Source organism: Bos javanicus, chromosome 12 (genome assembly GCF_032452875.1).
Source record: "Bos javanicus breed banteng chromosome 12, ARS-OSU_banteng_1.0, whole genome shotgun sequence".
Classification (NCBI taxonomy): Eukaryota; Metazoa; Chordata; class Mammalia; order Artiodactyla; family Bovidae; genus Bos; species Bos javanicus.
Window position 1 is genome coordinate 69,498,688 of NC_083879.1, and position 17,039 is coordinate 69,515,726.

Here is a 17,039-nt window from a genome sequence, read left to right on the forward strand (position 1 = left end):
TCCCTTCTCCAGGGGATCTTCCCAACCCAGGGATCGAATCCAGGTCTTTAATGGAAAGAGTTCAGGAATAATTGAGATTCCTTGCTACATGTTACCTGAGATCCTGAAGATTCAGAAATTCTATGGAAATATTTAGCTCTATTCCCCACTGCCCCCCAACCCAATGAGCATACATTAGAAAGTGTCCATTAGGGACTTCCCTGGTAGTCCAGTGGGGCTTTCCTAGTGGCTCAGACAGTAAAGAATCTGCCTGCCACGCAAGAGACCTGGGTTCATTCCCTGGGTCAAGAAGACGACCTGCAGAAGGGAATGGCTATCCACTCCTGTATTCTTGCCTGGAGAATTCCATGGACAGAGGAACCTGAGAGATGATACAATCTTTGGGATCGCAAAGAGTTGGACACGATTGAGCAATTAACAACACTACCTTTCACTTTGGTGTTCTAGTGGTTAAGATTCCTCGATTCCAGTTCAGGGGGTATGGGTTTGATTCCTGATCAGGGCATTAAGATCCCATAGGCTTCAGAGTGCAGCCAAAAAGTTTAAAAATCCATTAAAATCTTCAGGGATTACAAACCTAGAAACACTGTGATACACATTCACGTGGTGATACACATGGGCCTGGAAACTGTGACAATTACTTTAGTGCAACATAATGCATTATTGGATTATTTTTCCTAATTAAAAAATATATGTGGCATTTAAAAAAACTAGCCATTATTTCGGAGAAGGCAATGGCACCCCACTCCAGTACTCTTGCCTGGAAAATCCCATGGATGGAGGAGCCTGGTGGGCTACAGTCCATGGGGTCGCTAAGAGTCGGACATGACTGAGCAACTTCACTTTCACGCACTGGAGAAGGCAATGGCAACACACTCCAGTGTTCTTGCCTTGAGAATCCCAGGGACCAGGAAGCCTGGTTGGGCTGCTATCTCTGAGGTCGCACAGAGTCGGACACGACTAAAGCGATTTAGCAACTTAGCAGCAGCCATTATTTATCATTTAACATGTAGTTAGATGTTACACCAAGAATTTTATTGACTCCATTATGTCTACAGAACAAGTTTTCTGATATTGGTCATATTATCTCTATTTTATGGAGAAGGAAAGTACAGCTTTTTGGGACAAAGGGAGAGACCTAGGATTCAAGACTGGAAAGGCAGACCTTGGGGTTCCCCACTCCAGCACTTAAAGCTCTTGGCATCATGAATGATTACCAGTTAACATAAAATCTGTATATGATTCAATATACCCTCAGACCATGAAAACATCAAGTTTGTCCTAGAGATTGAAGAACTCTGCAAAAAAAAAAAACATTTTCAGGGTTCTCACATCATCAGAATCACACTAAATAGACTTCGGCAACTGCATTTTTTCATGCTCTATAATGAACAGTCAGTCACTATAATTTCACTGGACAGGCAACTGAAGAATCAAATTAGCAGTGTACAAACTTGTGACTGCCCCTCTGTTAGGATATGAGGATAACAATGCCATCACCTGAGGGAACAGACTGTATTGCAGGGTAGAATCCCGATTAAGAACGGAGGGTTTTCATTAGCCACACCTGACATCATGATCTGGCTGTTCCAACGATGAACTTGGACAAACCAGTGCCTCTTCCTGTCTTCCCTACCTTGTCAAAACCCCAACATTCTACAAACATTCCAAACCAAATTCCTGTGTTGATGACACAAGTCATCCTATGTTCTGACCCCCACTGGGCCTCTCCATCTCTGTCTCCTCCAATGACTGATCTCCAACTTCACAATCCAACTATTTACACTATGCCAGCCACACCAACATTCTACACTCTCCTGGGCTCCCTACGCTTTGTGCCTCATCCATCCCTAAATAAAGTTCTGGAAGCCATTCCCAACTCCCCAGGCAGGGTTTCGGAAGATGCTCCCTTAACTGCTGCAATCTAAATAGCTGGCCAACGCTAGAGTAATTCAGAATCTTAATGTTTTGGTATAATTTCGGAGAAGGCAATGGCACGCCACTCCAGTACTCTTGCCTGGAAAATCCCATGGACGGAGGAGCCTGGTGGGCTGCAGTCCATGGGGTCGCTAAGAGTCAGACACGACTGAGTGACTTCACTTTCACTTTTCACTTTCACACATTGGAGAGGGAAATGGCAACCTACTCCAGTGTTCTTTCCTGGAGATTCCCAGGGACGGGGAGCCTGGTGGGCTTCCATGTATGGGGTCGCACAGAGTCGGACACAACTGAAGCGACTTAGCAGCAGCAGCAGCAGCATAGGTATCAGTTCAGAGTTTCTCTGTATAAATCCCATCTGTAATGCGTCATCGAGAACATCTACGACAATTGTGAAACTCTCAGCACAGAATTCTCCTTTATTTCTCCAATTCATCCCTCACTCCCACACATCTGCTGTCTCATTAACATATTTTCTATTCAAGCAAAGCCTTTATTTATTAAGACCACCCAGAATATCCAACTTGCCAGACAAACAACTCTTGCACTTGGAATTCACAATTTAACAGTTCCAATAAGTACTGTCATCTATGAAATTCTAACACCTTTCTATGATATATTAGTCTGTATTTCACTGAAGAAAGTACACTTGATTCCTAAATAAGCAAACATTCGGGCATTTGAAGGAAAAAAACAAAGGTGTCTGCTGGTCTTAGAGAATTGTGGGCAGGGTAATCTATTCAACACAGTGTTCAAAAAGCAAAGACACAAGAAACAAAGAAATAAAACAAAGCAGGTCTTTCATATAACTACAAAATAGTAAATAAATTCTCTTTAGGGAGTGAGAAGGAATAGGACAAGAAAAAGTATACAGAATATACACTTTAGAAGTAATAAAAATGAAAATTATCAAGTATCTTTCAAGGTTTACCAAATATACCCAAGGATGAGCAGAATCATCAAAAATGAGCTTGAACACACTTGGCACTAACTACATCCTTTAAAAAGAAAACTGAACAACCCGCTAAACACCCCTTGCCATACCTACTCTCAGCTGGTGACTGAAAGAAAAGACTGCTTCCCATTGGGCACTTGGCTTCCAGCTACACCTCCAACCCCACCATCCACAGGGGTCTCATTTGGGATCAAAGGTACCTCCTTGAAGCCCCACCCACCTCCTGACCCAGGACAAGGAGCTGCCTCCAGCTGCACCTCCCCTCCCCGCCCCCCCCCCGTCATCTAGTTTGCCTTCCAGGACTTCCTTCTGAAAGTGATGAATTCTTGGAGGGCTCCCTCTCCTTGGGGGGCTGGAGAAGACTCAAGAGGGGAGGGCTTTGTACCTCAAGGACTCAACTCTAACCCTTGTTTGTTGAAGGGAAAGAGGAAAATATCACCCAGCACAACCCCAATCCCCACCCCATCAATACTTCCATAAGCTTCTGAGGTTCAGCCCTGAAAATCATTCACTCTTTCTGGGAAAACTTGTCCTTCTTCACAGACTCAGTGACTATCTGCTCAGTGACAGATATGCAGGTGCCATGCTCATTCCAGGTTTCTCTCTGTTACTTCCAATTAAGCACAGGATACCTCCACGTGGAGGTCCAGAAACATCAAGGAAGATCTGAGTGTGTAAATCACATTTGGCTCACACGGAAATCAAGCCTTATCCATTCTCCTAAATAGTACACTCTCACAGTAATACATCAAATACATTTGTATTTGTATTTGATGTACTTGATGACTGTCTCACCATGGAAGACGGGAATTAGTTTCATTCACCTCCATGGCTCAGCTGGTAAAGAATCCGCCTGCAATGCGGGAGACCTGGGTTTGATCCCAAGGTTGGGAAGATCCCCTGGAGAAGGGAAAGGCTACCCATTCCAGTACTCCGGCCTGGAGAATTCCATAGACTGTATAGTCCATGGGGTTACAAACAGTCAGAAATGACTGAGCGACTTTCACTTCACTTCGTCCATATTCCAAGCCCTGCCTGTGCCTACTACATGGAACACACTCAGTGAATGAAGACAAGGGCTTTACTTTTTCCATCCCACATCCCTAGGACATAGAAGTCCAATAAAAGACTGCTGAAAACAAACCAAATGGAAGATATATAGATATGATGTGAGATATGAAATAGGAAGAACTCATTTTACGAAAAAAAACTTCAATGTTTTCCATTATTATATATCTAGTTGCAAACAGAACAATACAAATACTGTTCAGTGCAAACTGAAGACTATAACTGCCCATCAAATGTTATAAATATACTGTATTATTGGAATGATTAAGCATTATTGGAATGATTAACCATTATTGGAATGATTAATCATTATTGGAATGATTAATCACTAAGAATTATTTAATCCTAAATAAAATTAAAATTTAAAATTAAATACGACAGAAACATTGTAAATATTATGTATGTATATACCATTAATTAAATTAATCACTGTTAAGAAAATGAGTGGCTATATTTATGTTGCTTGTATTTATGTTGTGCTATTAAAAATATCAGTCATACACTAAGAACGTGAATTTTAATGGACCAGTATTTTGCTTGTTTGTATTTATTCAAATTCAGTATATTCTGAAAGTCAAACCCTTCTTCAAAGAATTCCTTCCATGTTGAAATCTCTCACATGTAAGATATTTAGTTTTAATGAGGGAAGAACACCAAGTTGTGGCTTCATAAATGACTTGGTTTTTTAAAAATACTGTTAGTACTCAAAGCTGTTATGATTTTTGAAAAAGCAAACAAACAAACGAGTTTCAACAACACCTTGATAAACCAGATTCATGCTGCCAACCACTGGCTAACTTATCTGATAAGCCCACGGCAACCCTGAGGTAACCTACAGACTGTTGTCATTTTGTATAAATTATTTATTTCCTATGATACATCCAAAAACTTCCCTCACTTCTGGCCTTCCCTTCCAGAAGGCCTTGGCAGCCAAAACTTTCTGTTCATTCACTCTTGTTCTGTACCTGTGTCAACTCAGGTTCCTAAATCCCACACGTTAGCCCACAGGGCCTCTGGAATTCTCATGGGAATGCCAGACAGTTGTGAAGCACACTTGTTTTAAAATGAGCTGTGTCACTCATCAGCATGGATATGGATCACTCACTAAAACTAAAAATGAAACAAAAAATAAACCAAAACCCATTAATGTTCACACAAATTCAAACTGAAGTCCAAGGGACAAAGTTAAGGAAATAGTTTCTATCTGCCCAGCAAACTGGTTCACACTTTAAATAGCATTTTCTCATCTTAGTCCCTTTGATAGTGAAATGAATGATAAAATCTGACTTCTGACTTCCTCACTGGAGAATTACCTTTCCTAACCCTTGATGAGGATCCTGTTCTCTGTTTCCTTTCCCCAATTCACCAGCAGCAGACTCAATTATACTACAACCCAATGGTCCATTTTCTGAACTCTTACTTTCAAGATCAACAAAACTGTCATTGTCTTACAGAAAAACTGATGAAGCACACATGCTCTGGATTAAAAAATTCCCATGGATAAGTGTAATTACATTATTTCTATATCTATTTGATTTTAATTCTCCTGTAAGGTATTATCACATGCTTATCAGTAAGAAACAAATGTTAAACATGTCAGTGTTGGTTTGAATATTTCAAAAGTGGAAAGATATCTGAGCTTTGAATTTTGATTTGCATTCTATTTCTTGCTATACATCCTACCAAGTTCTTTCTGGCTCAAGCCTCAGAGATGACATGTAGATCAGGAAGGAGCACAAGATAAAACCAAGGTTAACTTCTTGATATGGAAATTCCCAACCCTTTCTAAACTCAGCTGATGGGCTTAAGAGGACTGGCGTTGTGTGAGTTTCCCTGAGCACAGGGGCAGCTGCTAGTCACTAAGATCCTTACCCTAAGAATCCGATGAGAGGTATTAAAACCCAGCTTCTCCTGAGGTCGGCAGCAGGTTTTGCTAAGGACATTAAAATCAAAGGCAGACAGGAAATTTTCAATCTCAGTTAAGAAGGGGGATGACAAAACTCTTTAGACAAGCTGATGGGCCAGACAAGAGACCTTCCATTTCAGATTCCCATGCACTTGAGAGGATGTTACTGGTCACTGAGATAATACTGAGGATAAGTCAAAGTGGATAAAATGTCCATTCAAAAAATCAAACAATTCCTTAAAAAAAAAACAAAAAACTAGATCAACATAAGAAAAGTCATAAGGTGAGTCAAGCTGATTGTCATTTTGACCTTCCTTTGCTTTAATTCAGGAGCCTATTTAGAAATGTAACGAGTAACCCTCTTCATTCGGCTCAGCTAGCAGAGCTAATAGGGTTCTAATTAATTTCCAGAAGATTGCTGTTATAACTAACAGGTTTTAAACATTTGGTTGATTGGGGAAAATGAATTGAATATAATGTATTTGATTTGGAAAATTAGTTTTCATTCTATGTGCTTACCATAATAGTGTTTATTTTAAGTTTACATGACTCCATTAAGAGTCCCAGATCACACCTCGGAGTTCTTTTCATCATTACAGAGTGCTACCCAACTTTAAAAAAAAAAAAAATCAATTTACATTTTTTTTTGTTGTTGGCCTTTCATTGAGGTCAGGTTAACTTCATTTTTCTGGCTTTAATAAAAATCTTCTCTTGCTAATACAGCAACAGGCCCAAATACTTCAAAATGATCCCAGTGATACCTCATCAAAAGCCCACTCATCGAATGCAAATCCTCTGCAGAAAGGCTTCAGCACATAAAGTACGATGAACCAGTTACCGCATTGTTTATTAAGTTTCACTTGATTCCTCCTGACAACCATTTAAACAATGAATGTTGGGAAATGTCCCTCAAAGAATCAACAACAATGGCAGGGATCAGGGCTTTTATATTTAGCTAATACTATTTTTAAAAGGAGAAAATATTTCTTCCTGAAGGGATTATGGCTGCCTTATTAAAGACACCTGCAAACAAAGCAAGTGACAACAGATCTTTATCATAATTGATAACTGAGTCATCTTTTATACAAACACTGCTTTCTTAGAGACAATAATACAGAGATTTACCATTGCTTTTAGATTCAAGAAATCAGCTAATTGGGACTACTGGTATTTAACAATGGTGTGTTCCATCAAGATTAACTGAGACCCTTGTCTCTCAGGTTAAAAAGAAGAATGGTGAGACTAGAATTTTCTCCTCACACCACTGAGAATGCTGGATGCTGACAGCAAGTGGCATCTATCCCTGTTCCTCTCTAGGGCACACTAATATATGTGGTGCATTATCTTTATGAAGACTAATTAACCATGTGCTAAGCACAGAGTGGGCCAATCGGATCTGGAAACCCAATCTTGGCCCGGCTAGCAGTAGCCAAGACACAGAAACTTCCACAAAATCTTCTCAAAGTAATTAACAATCACCCTCACAACACAGGACTCTTTTGGTAAAAAATTGTTTCTGAGGATAACTTATGTAGCCCGGTAGGACTCAAACATATAAGTCTGCAAAAGCAGTGGGCGGGGGGCGGGCGCGTGGGGAGCAGAATCAGACATCTTTGCAGAAAAAACTAGTTTGCCTCTAAATCACAGCCTACTTCACATTGGTTGACAGTGGCAGCTTTCTCCCATAGGCTACACCTTTACAGCCAGATATTCACTGACACATTGTCTGTGACTTACAGGAATGCCTAGAATAATTTCAGACCAAGTACTGATTTTCCTGACATAGCTAACTTTCTAAATTATGTACTTCGGACTCCTTTTATAGCAATGGCTCCTGAAGAGAGCCTAAGTTTTGATTTAGAGAGCATTTGAACACTGAAATAAAACTGGGGAGTTGGGAGAATCAGCACCAGGCCATAACTGCACATCCTCACCACCACATTTCTCTCCTTCCTGGCCTTAAATGGGATCATGTTAACTGGCACTTAGAGAAAGTGAGAAGGGTTTAAATCCAGGAGTTATTAGCAGCAGCAGCAGCAGCAGCTGGGATTTTAGAAAATATACAGCTTTTGATAAATGGTATATATTTGATAAATCCAAAATAAACACTTGACAAGGTCCCTGTATAGCCTGAATAAGTGAAAAGCAGACAGGGAAAAAACAACAGGGAAAAAAACCCAAATAGCAACCGTACTGAATAAGCAGATGAGAACTGAGATAACCTAACACCATTCTTTAGAACCTCCAAGTTGACAGACAAAACAAAGGCTGGAGAGAAGGTATTTCTGTGGGATTATAGGATTTAAAAAAAAAAAAAAAAGACACCTTAAGATACAGCAATCAACATGTTAAAAGAAAAGCTGCCTACACAAACAAAAAAATACATTTTCTGAGATGACTTTGATCCCATACTCAAATTATTGGCTTAAAGGTACTTGCTTTTAAAGGCTTTGTATCTTCCATAACTGCTCTCTATTGTCCTTGTTAAAGTATTATTTTCACCTTATTATTACTAATCTTTTCTTTGTAAGTAACCACACCTAGCTTTATATTAAAAAAAAAAAAAGGTGCAGTAAATATTTGTCCTTTGTGGTAATACAATGCATAATTTAGTTAATCTAGGCTATCTTTCCATGAGAGATGATTATTTCTATATTATGAAATGCACACAGTAAAGGGAATCCACGCCAGACACCTGGAAGGCAGAAGGAGAACCACTTACCCTGCATGTTGCTGCTGCAGACCAACCTTGACGTGACTGTGTAGCCACTCCTGTCCCAGGTGTTACTCATGTTAACTTACTTAGTCTCCCAGTCACAGCCGCACCTTTCTCTCACAAACATGGCATTTATTTAAGATAACAGGACACATCATCAGGCTGAAATACCCACCCTCAGCCCCTGAGAAAATGCCTTGAGAAAAAGGTACTCTGCTCTTCCCTGGGAGAACTCTAACAGGACTCTTAAACATTACCTGGATGAAATCAAGATATGTCAGCGGCAGCAAGTCATCCATATGGCCAATGTCTTTAGAGAAACGATTCAAAATTCTTCCTGCAAGAACAGGACACAAGAAATTACTTATTTCCCCAGGCAAGCCCTTTAACAGAAACAATTCATGGACAAATCAAAATAGCATTTTAAATGCATATGTATTTAATATATTAGGGATTCACATGAAATGAGGCAGTGTCAGTGATGAAGAAAAAATATACAATATTACCAAAAGAGAATATCAGGAAGAGTTGAAGGATTGTAGAATATTCCCTCCTTTTCTGTTCATACTATTTAAGGATTCAAGTGCTAGCTTGGTAAATTACAAAGTACATAAACTAATAATCCTAATTGTTACACTAACTATGCTACCAGAATTAATTTTGCTAAGTGATACTGTTTTTTTTTTAAAAAGTAATTACAACCTTTCCTCAACTTTTTAGCCTCCAGGATGGTGCAAAAGCACTTTACATTTTGGGAAATTTGGGGTTCTTTCAAGCTGAGCGTTTACTATTGGGGTGATAAGCTGTTGCTTTCAGAGGTATACCAGATGTGACAAACACACAGCTCACGTTTCACCATCCAAGATGATCAGAGGGATAGAGGCAGAAAACAGAAATATTACTTGATGCCTAATGATCACTTCCTATCATTGCTTCTATTTCCCTTCTCAGAATCCACCCAAACAGGATATCCTAAAGGCTGCAGGATTGGAAGAGGAGAACTGATTTCTGGTCTTTTTAATGATTACAGTCAAAGAAATTGAAGTAATACACAGAGGTATGCATGCACACACATACATGCACTTGCGCACTCACACACAATGCACAGAGGTATGCATGCGTGCACACACACACATGCAGACCCTATTCTGGGATAGTAGCTCGAGAAGTGCGTTTCTCTATGCCCCTAAATTTCTTTTGTAATAAAGACTCCAGGAAGCCAGCCTGTAGGTAAGATGAGGGACCTCTACCTACACTTCCTGATCTCAGTCACAGGTGACTTTCTCCTGAGGCCCTTCACACCAGCCACAGCTGGACAATGAATGAGCCGGGGCCGGGGTTCCACTGCCGGGATGAGCCTGCTCCACTGTCCTCCTCAAGGAGCCTGGCTCACCGGAAGCACAAGTGTGCCCACACCAGGAGCTGGAGGCTACTGCACTTGGCCAGGCCAGACCTTCACAGGCTGGGCCTAAACTTTCCTATCTCACCCTTAGGAAACACAGACCCAGAAACTGTCTTTTCGTGATACCTTTGTATGCCCCAGTAACAACTTTTCTGAGCCTCTATGAATGCCTGCTTTCATAGAAGGTGAGTCTCAGGATTAAATGGGCTCCTGCTGTTGAAAGAATTAAGTCACAGCGCCGGGTGAGTTAACAGGTGCCCAACCAATAAGGTGAGACATCATGTCACCTGGCAAAGCCCAGCAGGTGCTGCAGGAGGGCCCACTTGGTAAAATGCAGACTCTGATTCAGGAGTGCTGGGGGAGCTAGAGGGTCTGCATTTCCTCCAAGCGGCCCTTCCTGCTGTTTCCCAGGCCACACTTCGATGGGCTATCAGTTCTGCTTAAGGACCATTAACATCAGATGGGCAATTTTCCCACACATTCTTACTTGTTTTGTGGCCCACCTAGCTATTTTTAAACTTCTCAAAGTATCAATGCCAAACTCAGGAATATACACATCAAAAAAAAAGTTAAAAGATACAGTTTAAATTTTATGACTTCTTCATTGGAAAAACACAGCTTTTTAACGTAGGCAGAATCTGGAAACAAGAGAGTTTGCTATTTGGATTTAAAAACTTGACCCAGCTTTTTGTTTGGTGTCTGTGGGGGCACTTTGTCATCTGATGCTGTGCAGGCTCGTGGGATACACAGGAGGGGACACAGCAGTTAGAGGGACGCGTGACAGCGGGAGCAAGCAGAAGACAAGCAGCGACGACGGAGTCACAGTGTGGCGGGTGACACCAGAGCGGGTGAACTGCAGGGTTAGGCTAACAACTTTTCATGGAGGAAACACAGCCTGAGCGCTTGGGAGGAGGGCAGGGGATGGACTGATGGAGAGAGGAGTTTGTCCAGGTGGGAGGAATGACATGTGTGCAGACTGAGGGGTGAGAAAGGGCAAAAGCAGGGCAAATATTTGCCTCTTTGATGGAAAGGGCATGACCTCAGGAGTGCTAAGATAGGAGAGAGCTGAGTGTGAACAGGAGTGGAGGACGAGTCCAGTCTTAGGGGGCCTGAGCTGAAAAATTCCCTTCAGTCAGAAAGAAGCCTGACTTCTCTTTTCAAAGCCATGGTTGTGAGAAGGACATCCTGAGGAGAAGGCTGGGTGCAGAGAGGAGGGAGGACCAACTTACACGAGTGACCCAGGGGAGTGACAGTCTGAGTGCTCCCAGAAGGTGGCTGAGGACCAGTTCTGTCTCGGCCACTGTTCTCACAGACCAACCCTGCACAGACTCATCAGCGTGCCTGTGGTACACACCACAGCTTGGGCGGCATTTTTTCCTTGAGGTCGTGCCTTGTGGTCACCCCTGCTTGGTTACAGACCACCACCACCACCACATGAGCACCGAAAAGTGCCAGAAACCACAGGTGAATCATCTCATCAAAACTCTTGAGAGCAATGTTGTCCCCATTTTACAGAAGAGGCAGTTTAGGCTTAGAGGCAGGAGGAAATTAACTCACTGACATTCGGCTATAAAACAGGTCAAGACTTGCATCCAGGGTTACAGAGACTGAGAAAATTCATGCCATCACATCTACGACATAGAGCTACTTTAGCAGACACATCTAAAAACTCTATTAGGTATCTACTAATAAGAATGGCTGATTCATGTTGATGTATAATGGAAACAAACACAACATTGTAAAGCAATTATCCTCCAGTTAAAAATAAATAAAATTAAAAAAAAAGAGAGAGAGAGAGAGAGAATGAGTCAATAAAATTACAGGCAGGGCTGGTGTTAAGGCCAAACTGGCCTCTGTCAGCCCGGCCCCTTCTGACTGGCTAACACGTGCTCCACTGGCTGCTGAATGCTTTGAACATTAAAATAGACGAGTTCCTCGGAATTATCTCCTGGCTAACCATAATTAATGGTTAATATCTCCACCTCTAAATTAAACTGAACAAGTTACTGAAGATTCAATGAATGGAGTAAGAAGTGAATAAGCGTGTGAAAGAATGAATGAACCAGACAGTCTAAGAAAAGTATAACTGATTAAGAAAATTCAGGGCTCGAGAACCCTCTCCAAGCCTCATGCTATCCTGTGACACAGGGCAAGACCCATCACCTAATGTTAACTATGGCAGCGCACTGACCTTGAAGGAGTGGATACACCTTGCATATTGCCCCAGGAAACCACCTGTTGCAGTCGCCATATATGTCTTTCTACAGAGAGTAGTTTTTTACATCGCCTAAGCACGGTGGGGGGAAAAGAGGTCAGGAAGCTAGGTCAGGCTAGTTCCTTTACCCCTGGATCTTATGCACATGTCATGTGAGGAGTCTGGCTCACGGCTCATAGAAGGTCAGGACTGGACAGACTAGCACACAGCAACAGACAGTAAAAAGACGATGGCTCTGAAACACTGTGAGCCTGATAAAAACAATGGAGCATACCCACTGGAAAATGCCTACAGCTTTCATGATTTCTGGGGATTCTTAAACCATGAACCAGGCTTCCCTGGTGGCTTAGATGGTAAAGAGTTTGCCCGCAATGCAGGAGACCCAGGTTTCATCCCTCAGTTGGGAAGATCCCCTTGGGAGGAAATGACAACCCACTCTAATATTCTTGCCTGGAAAAACCAACGGATAGAGGAGCTTGGTGGGCTACAGTCCATGTGGTTGCAGAGTCAGATAGGACTGAGCAACCTTTACATACATACATACATAAACTATGAACCATAGCAAGTGGGGTGGCCACATTTCTTCTTAGGCAATTAAGAAATGTCAATTCTGAGGGGACAGGACACCACACATCATCACAGGACTCTTCCAATCACAGAAACACACCACTTTGCCTCCAAGGTCTTTTTTCCCGGCACACTGCACCTTGACCAAGTTTCAGGACAAAATGCACAGTTTTCATCTCATACTTCCCGAAGAATGAGAACTGGGTAGTTAAAACACGGAGCAGTCTCGCCTGGGAAACGTGCACCCACAGAAACAAAGGTTAAAAGATCTGTTAATAAAGTCATCTGACCAGGGACATCCCACTTCTTCAAAGGCAAGTATCAGGAAGTTGCCATTCAGAATGCAAAATCAACCCTTCCCTCTCCAATATGCGTACAAGAACTTGTAGTGCTCAGAAATGGGACAGCAGAACATTTGGTGTGAGAACATGACTAAACTTGAAGACAATGCTTCCTCCCACAACCCATCCCATGTAAAGTGACGGAAGGTGAACTGGAGTGGGATCAACCAACACCCAGATCTGATCTTGGTGTATCTATAGTACATCATTTTAATTTCTGGGAACCCCCGACAGTTGTTACACAAATGTGGTTGGGTTGTATTAAGTGTGAGAGCATGGGCCTTTGTTGGGAAGGAAAATGAAACACACAAATGGAGAACACCATTAAAAACAAGGGGATTAAAAAATTATACAAATAAACTTATTTATAAAAAAGAAGTAGCCCCACAGACATAGGGAAGGGGGAAAAGGGATAGACTAGGAGTTTGGGGTTAACAGATACATACTATATAGAAAATAAACAATAAAGAACTACTGTATAGCAGAGGGAGCTACATTTGATATCCTGTAATAACCTGTAATGGGAAAGAATGTGGAAAACTATGGATATACGTATATATGAATAACTGAATCGCTTTGCTGTACATCTAAAATTAATACAACATTGTACATCGATTGCACTTCAATTTTCTTTTTAAAAAAGAGGGGGAAGGGAAAAATCATTTTCAGTACTGTATTCCTTCCTTTAAAAATTAGATAAAAGCTGTAAGAAGTGGAAACACTGCTCAAAGAGTTATAATTCTATATAGTGTACTATGAGTTATAAAAAGCTTTTGGATGGGAATTCTCTGGTGGTCTACTGGTTAGAACTCTAGGCTTTCACAGCCAAGGGCACAGGTTCAATCCTAACTCAGGGAACTAAGATCCTGAAAGTCGTGTAGAGGCCAAAAAAGAAAAGGAGGCAGGAGGGAGCATAGGAGACACATTCCCTCTTGGTCAAACATTCCTCACATTAAATTGTGGGCTATTCAAATATCTCACAAACCCTTCTTCCAGTCCAGCTGCCACCCTCTTCACACATCATCTGGTTTGTAAAACCAGTATCTTTCCCTCCATCCTCATTCATCTTGACTTCTTCTGTGATAGCTAATCCCTGTAATGACTTTTAAAAAAGAAAATCATCCTAGGTGCTGGTTTCCGGGATATAACTATTTTTTAATACCTCTCTTCATTCCCGTGACCTGGCTTGCACCTGCCCCCCTTATATTTGGAACTCTATTCCCCAAAATGGTCATTTCCCACTGGTTCCGCTATCATCTGTTCTCTAAGGACAGTGACACCTGAACCAGAACTGGCCCCGAGTGTCTCTTCATCAGGCTTCCCTGGTAGCTCAGATGGTAAAGAATCTGTTTGCAACAAGGGAGACCTGGGTTCGGTCCACGGAGGACAGCATGGCATCCCATTTCAGTATTCTAGCCTGGAGAACCCCCATGGACAAAGGAGCCTGGAAGGCCGCAGTCCATGGGGTCGCAAAGAGTCCTTTCATTGTTGCTGTGTCCAGCCGGTGGAATCTCTACCCTTGGCCATCTCACGTGCATGCACACAGTAATACATTATGCAGTGAGGAAGCTGATACATTTGCATAAAATGTTTAACACAGCCCGATGAATATATTAAAGAACTTCAACATAAAAGAAAACCTTTACGGGCTGTATTTTGACTCCTAAAACTTTTGCACATTAAAAGAGAAACTGAAATCCCAATCCATATTGCGTTTTGGTACTTTGAGACAGCCCCTCGGCTTTGAGCAACCAGAGGTCAGGCCGTCAGCACTGAAACAGGTACACAGCAAGGACAGAGCCGACTTTCCCAGCGCCAGGCAGGTTTATACATCAAATAACTTAATCAGAACACAAACTGTTCTTAGATTTCTGGGGAGGTAATTAAATACCAATTCAATGCCAATTAATCACAGTCAAATAAGAGTCTGTCAGAGAAGAACTCTATACACATGCAGGCTATTTAATGGTCAAATACTTGGCAGGATCTTAGTTAAACAATGATTCATTAAGCCTCCTCAGCCACACAATGGCCAGGCTGAACTCCAAGTGAAAGAATCGAAACTCTTTTGTTCTCCCATAAAAAGACATCAAATGCCTGTGCACGATATTCTTTCCTTCCTCACTTAGCAGGCAGCTCAATTTGCATGATTCCGGATGTGTTGGGCTGCTCCTGGGCAGCAAGGCATCTGTGAGTCTTCCTTGGGTTCTGTGCTCAGTACCTAGGCGAGGCAACTCCCTTCTTCTCCAAGGAAAAGAGCTGGACAGCTGACCAAATTCTGAAAATGTCTGTTCACTCTAAGCAAGGAAAGGACTAAAAGACCCTACCTTCCAGCAAGCAAAAGCAAGCTATGATCTTTTTCTCCCTTGGCATCATACTGCCCACCATTAAAAAAAAAAAAAAAAACCCTGGATACACATAACTGTCCAGGAAAAATATTTGCGTTTTCTGCACCTACCTTATCAATTTGCTTCCCTTAAATTACTTGTCCCTTCAGAAAACAACCACTCATTAAACTCAGACAGCCATTTAAGTTTGACTTTTCCCTGGGTTTCTTAAGTGGACTCTATCACCTTTCTGCAAGTTCCTTTCTTCCCATGGAGAAAATATCAAAGAAATGGACATTGGTCCATATTTGCTGGGGGTTTTGCCTACACTAGCACTATAAGCATTCCATAGTTTCAGTAACGCCGCTATTTATTAAATGCATAATTTCTGCCCTTCAAAATTATTTGAAAGTGGGGTGAAAAGAGCTTTTATAATGCTGTAAAATTCTACTTGCCTCTTTAGAGAGGGGTTATTAGGGCAGCTTTATTCAATGTTTTATCATGCTTTAAAAATAAGCAGGACCTCCCTGGTGGTCAAGTGGTTAAGCATCTGCCTGTCAGTGCAGGGGATATGGGTTCAATCCCAGGTCCAGGAAGAACCCACATGTTATGCAACAACAAAGCCCATGCACCGAAATTACTGAGGCCGTGTACCCTCAGATCGTGCTCCACAAGAGAAGACACCTCAATGACAGGCCTGCTTATCGCAACTAGAGAAAGCCCATGTGCAGCAACAAAGACCCAGTGCAAACAAAAATAAATAATAAATAATTTAAAAAATCTTTTGAAACTGAATGAATAAAATTAATTATATTTTTATTTAATAACAAAATATGTACTAGATAGTATTCTTAGAAGGGGAAGTAAAGTCTCATAAAAACTATTTTGAAAGATTATATATATATATATATATATATATATATACACACACACACACATATATATATTATCTGAACCCCCAGATTGAATTTATGACAACTGACCAAAGACAAATATATGTGACATTGTTTTTCATAAGAAACTTTAACTTATTAGCAGAATGTATTCTAATTCTGCTCATAAATTGAGTGATACAAACAAAATAAAGATGCACTTTTACTGGGTCTCATTGCATATAAAATATCAAATTCACTTGTACACCATTGCAATGAATGAAGGATATACTGCATGCTTATTATTTAAAAAAATACATAACTGAGTCTACAACTGCAAAGTTGTAACACATTAGCAAAAAATAAGTGATTAAAGCATTAAAAATTTGACGTATAATAAAATTATTAAATCTATTTTTGTGATCCCTCAGACATAAAACCCACATTTTTATTTATGTTGCTTTAACAGGACACAGCAGTAACAGCCCTTCATGTGTTTATTTCCATGTAAACTATGACAGATAATGATTTTGTAACAGGGGTGTGAGGGGGGAAGGTCACACTATGTCTGCATATAAACATACCATACCATAGGAAAACAAATTTTCCTGCAAATATAACCAATTTTACAGCCTATCAAAGTGGTGCCAAAAAAAGTAGATTTATTTGTATTAAAGTGCTGACAGGAGAGAAACGTTCCAGCACTAAATAAAGTACATTGTAACCCAATCA

General features: G+C 41.0%; 1 protein-coding gene across 3 annotated transcripts in view; it reads right to left on the reverse strand.

Moving 5' to 3' along the window:
• The window catches only part of LOC133258052 (ATP-binding cassette sub-family C member 4), a 184,096-nt gene that overhangs the window by 43,937 nt on the left and 123,120 nt on the right, over positions 1-17,039 (reverse strand). For all 3 annotated transcript variants that reach the window (XM_061434391.1, XM_061434389.1, XM_061434388.1), the window contains one exon: positions 8,841-8,920. In XM_061434391.1, coding sequence (XP_061290375.1) covers positions 8,841-8,920 — 80 coding nt within the window. The remainder of the gene's footprint in view (positions 1-8,840; positions 8,921-17,039) is intronic.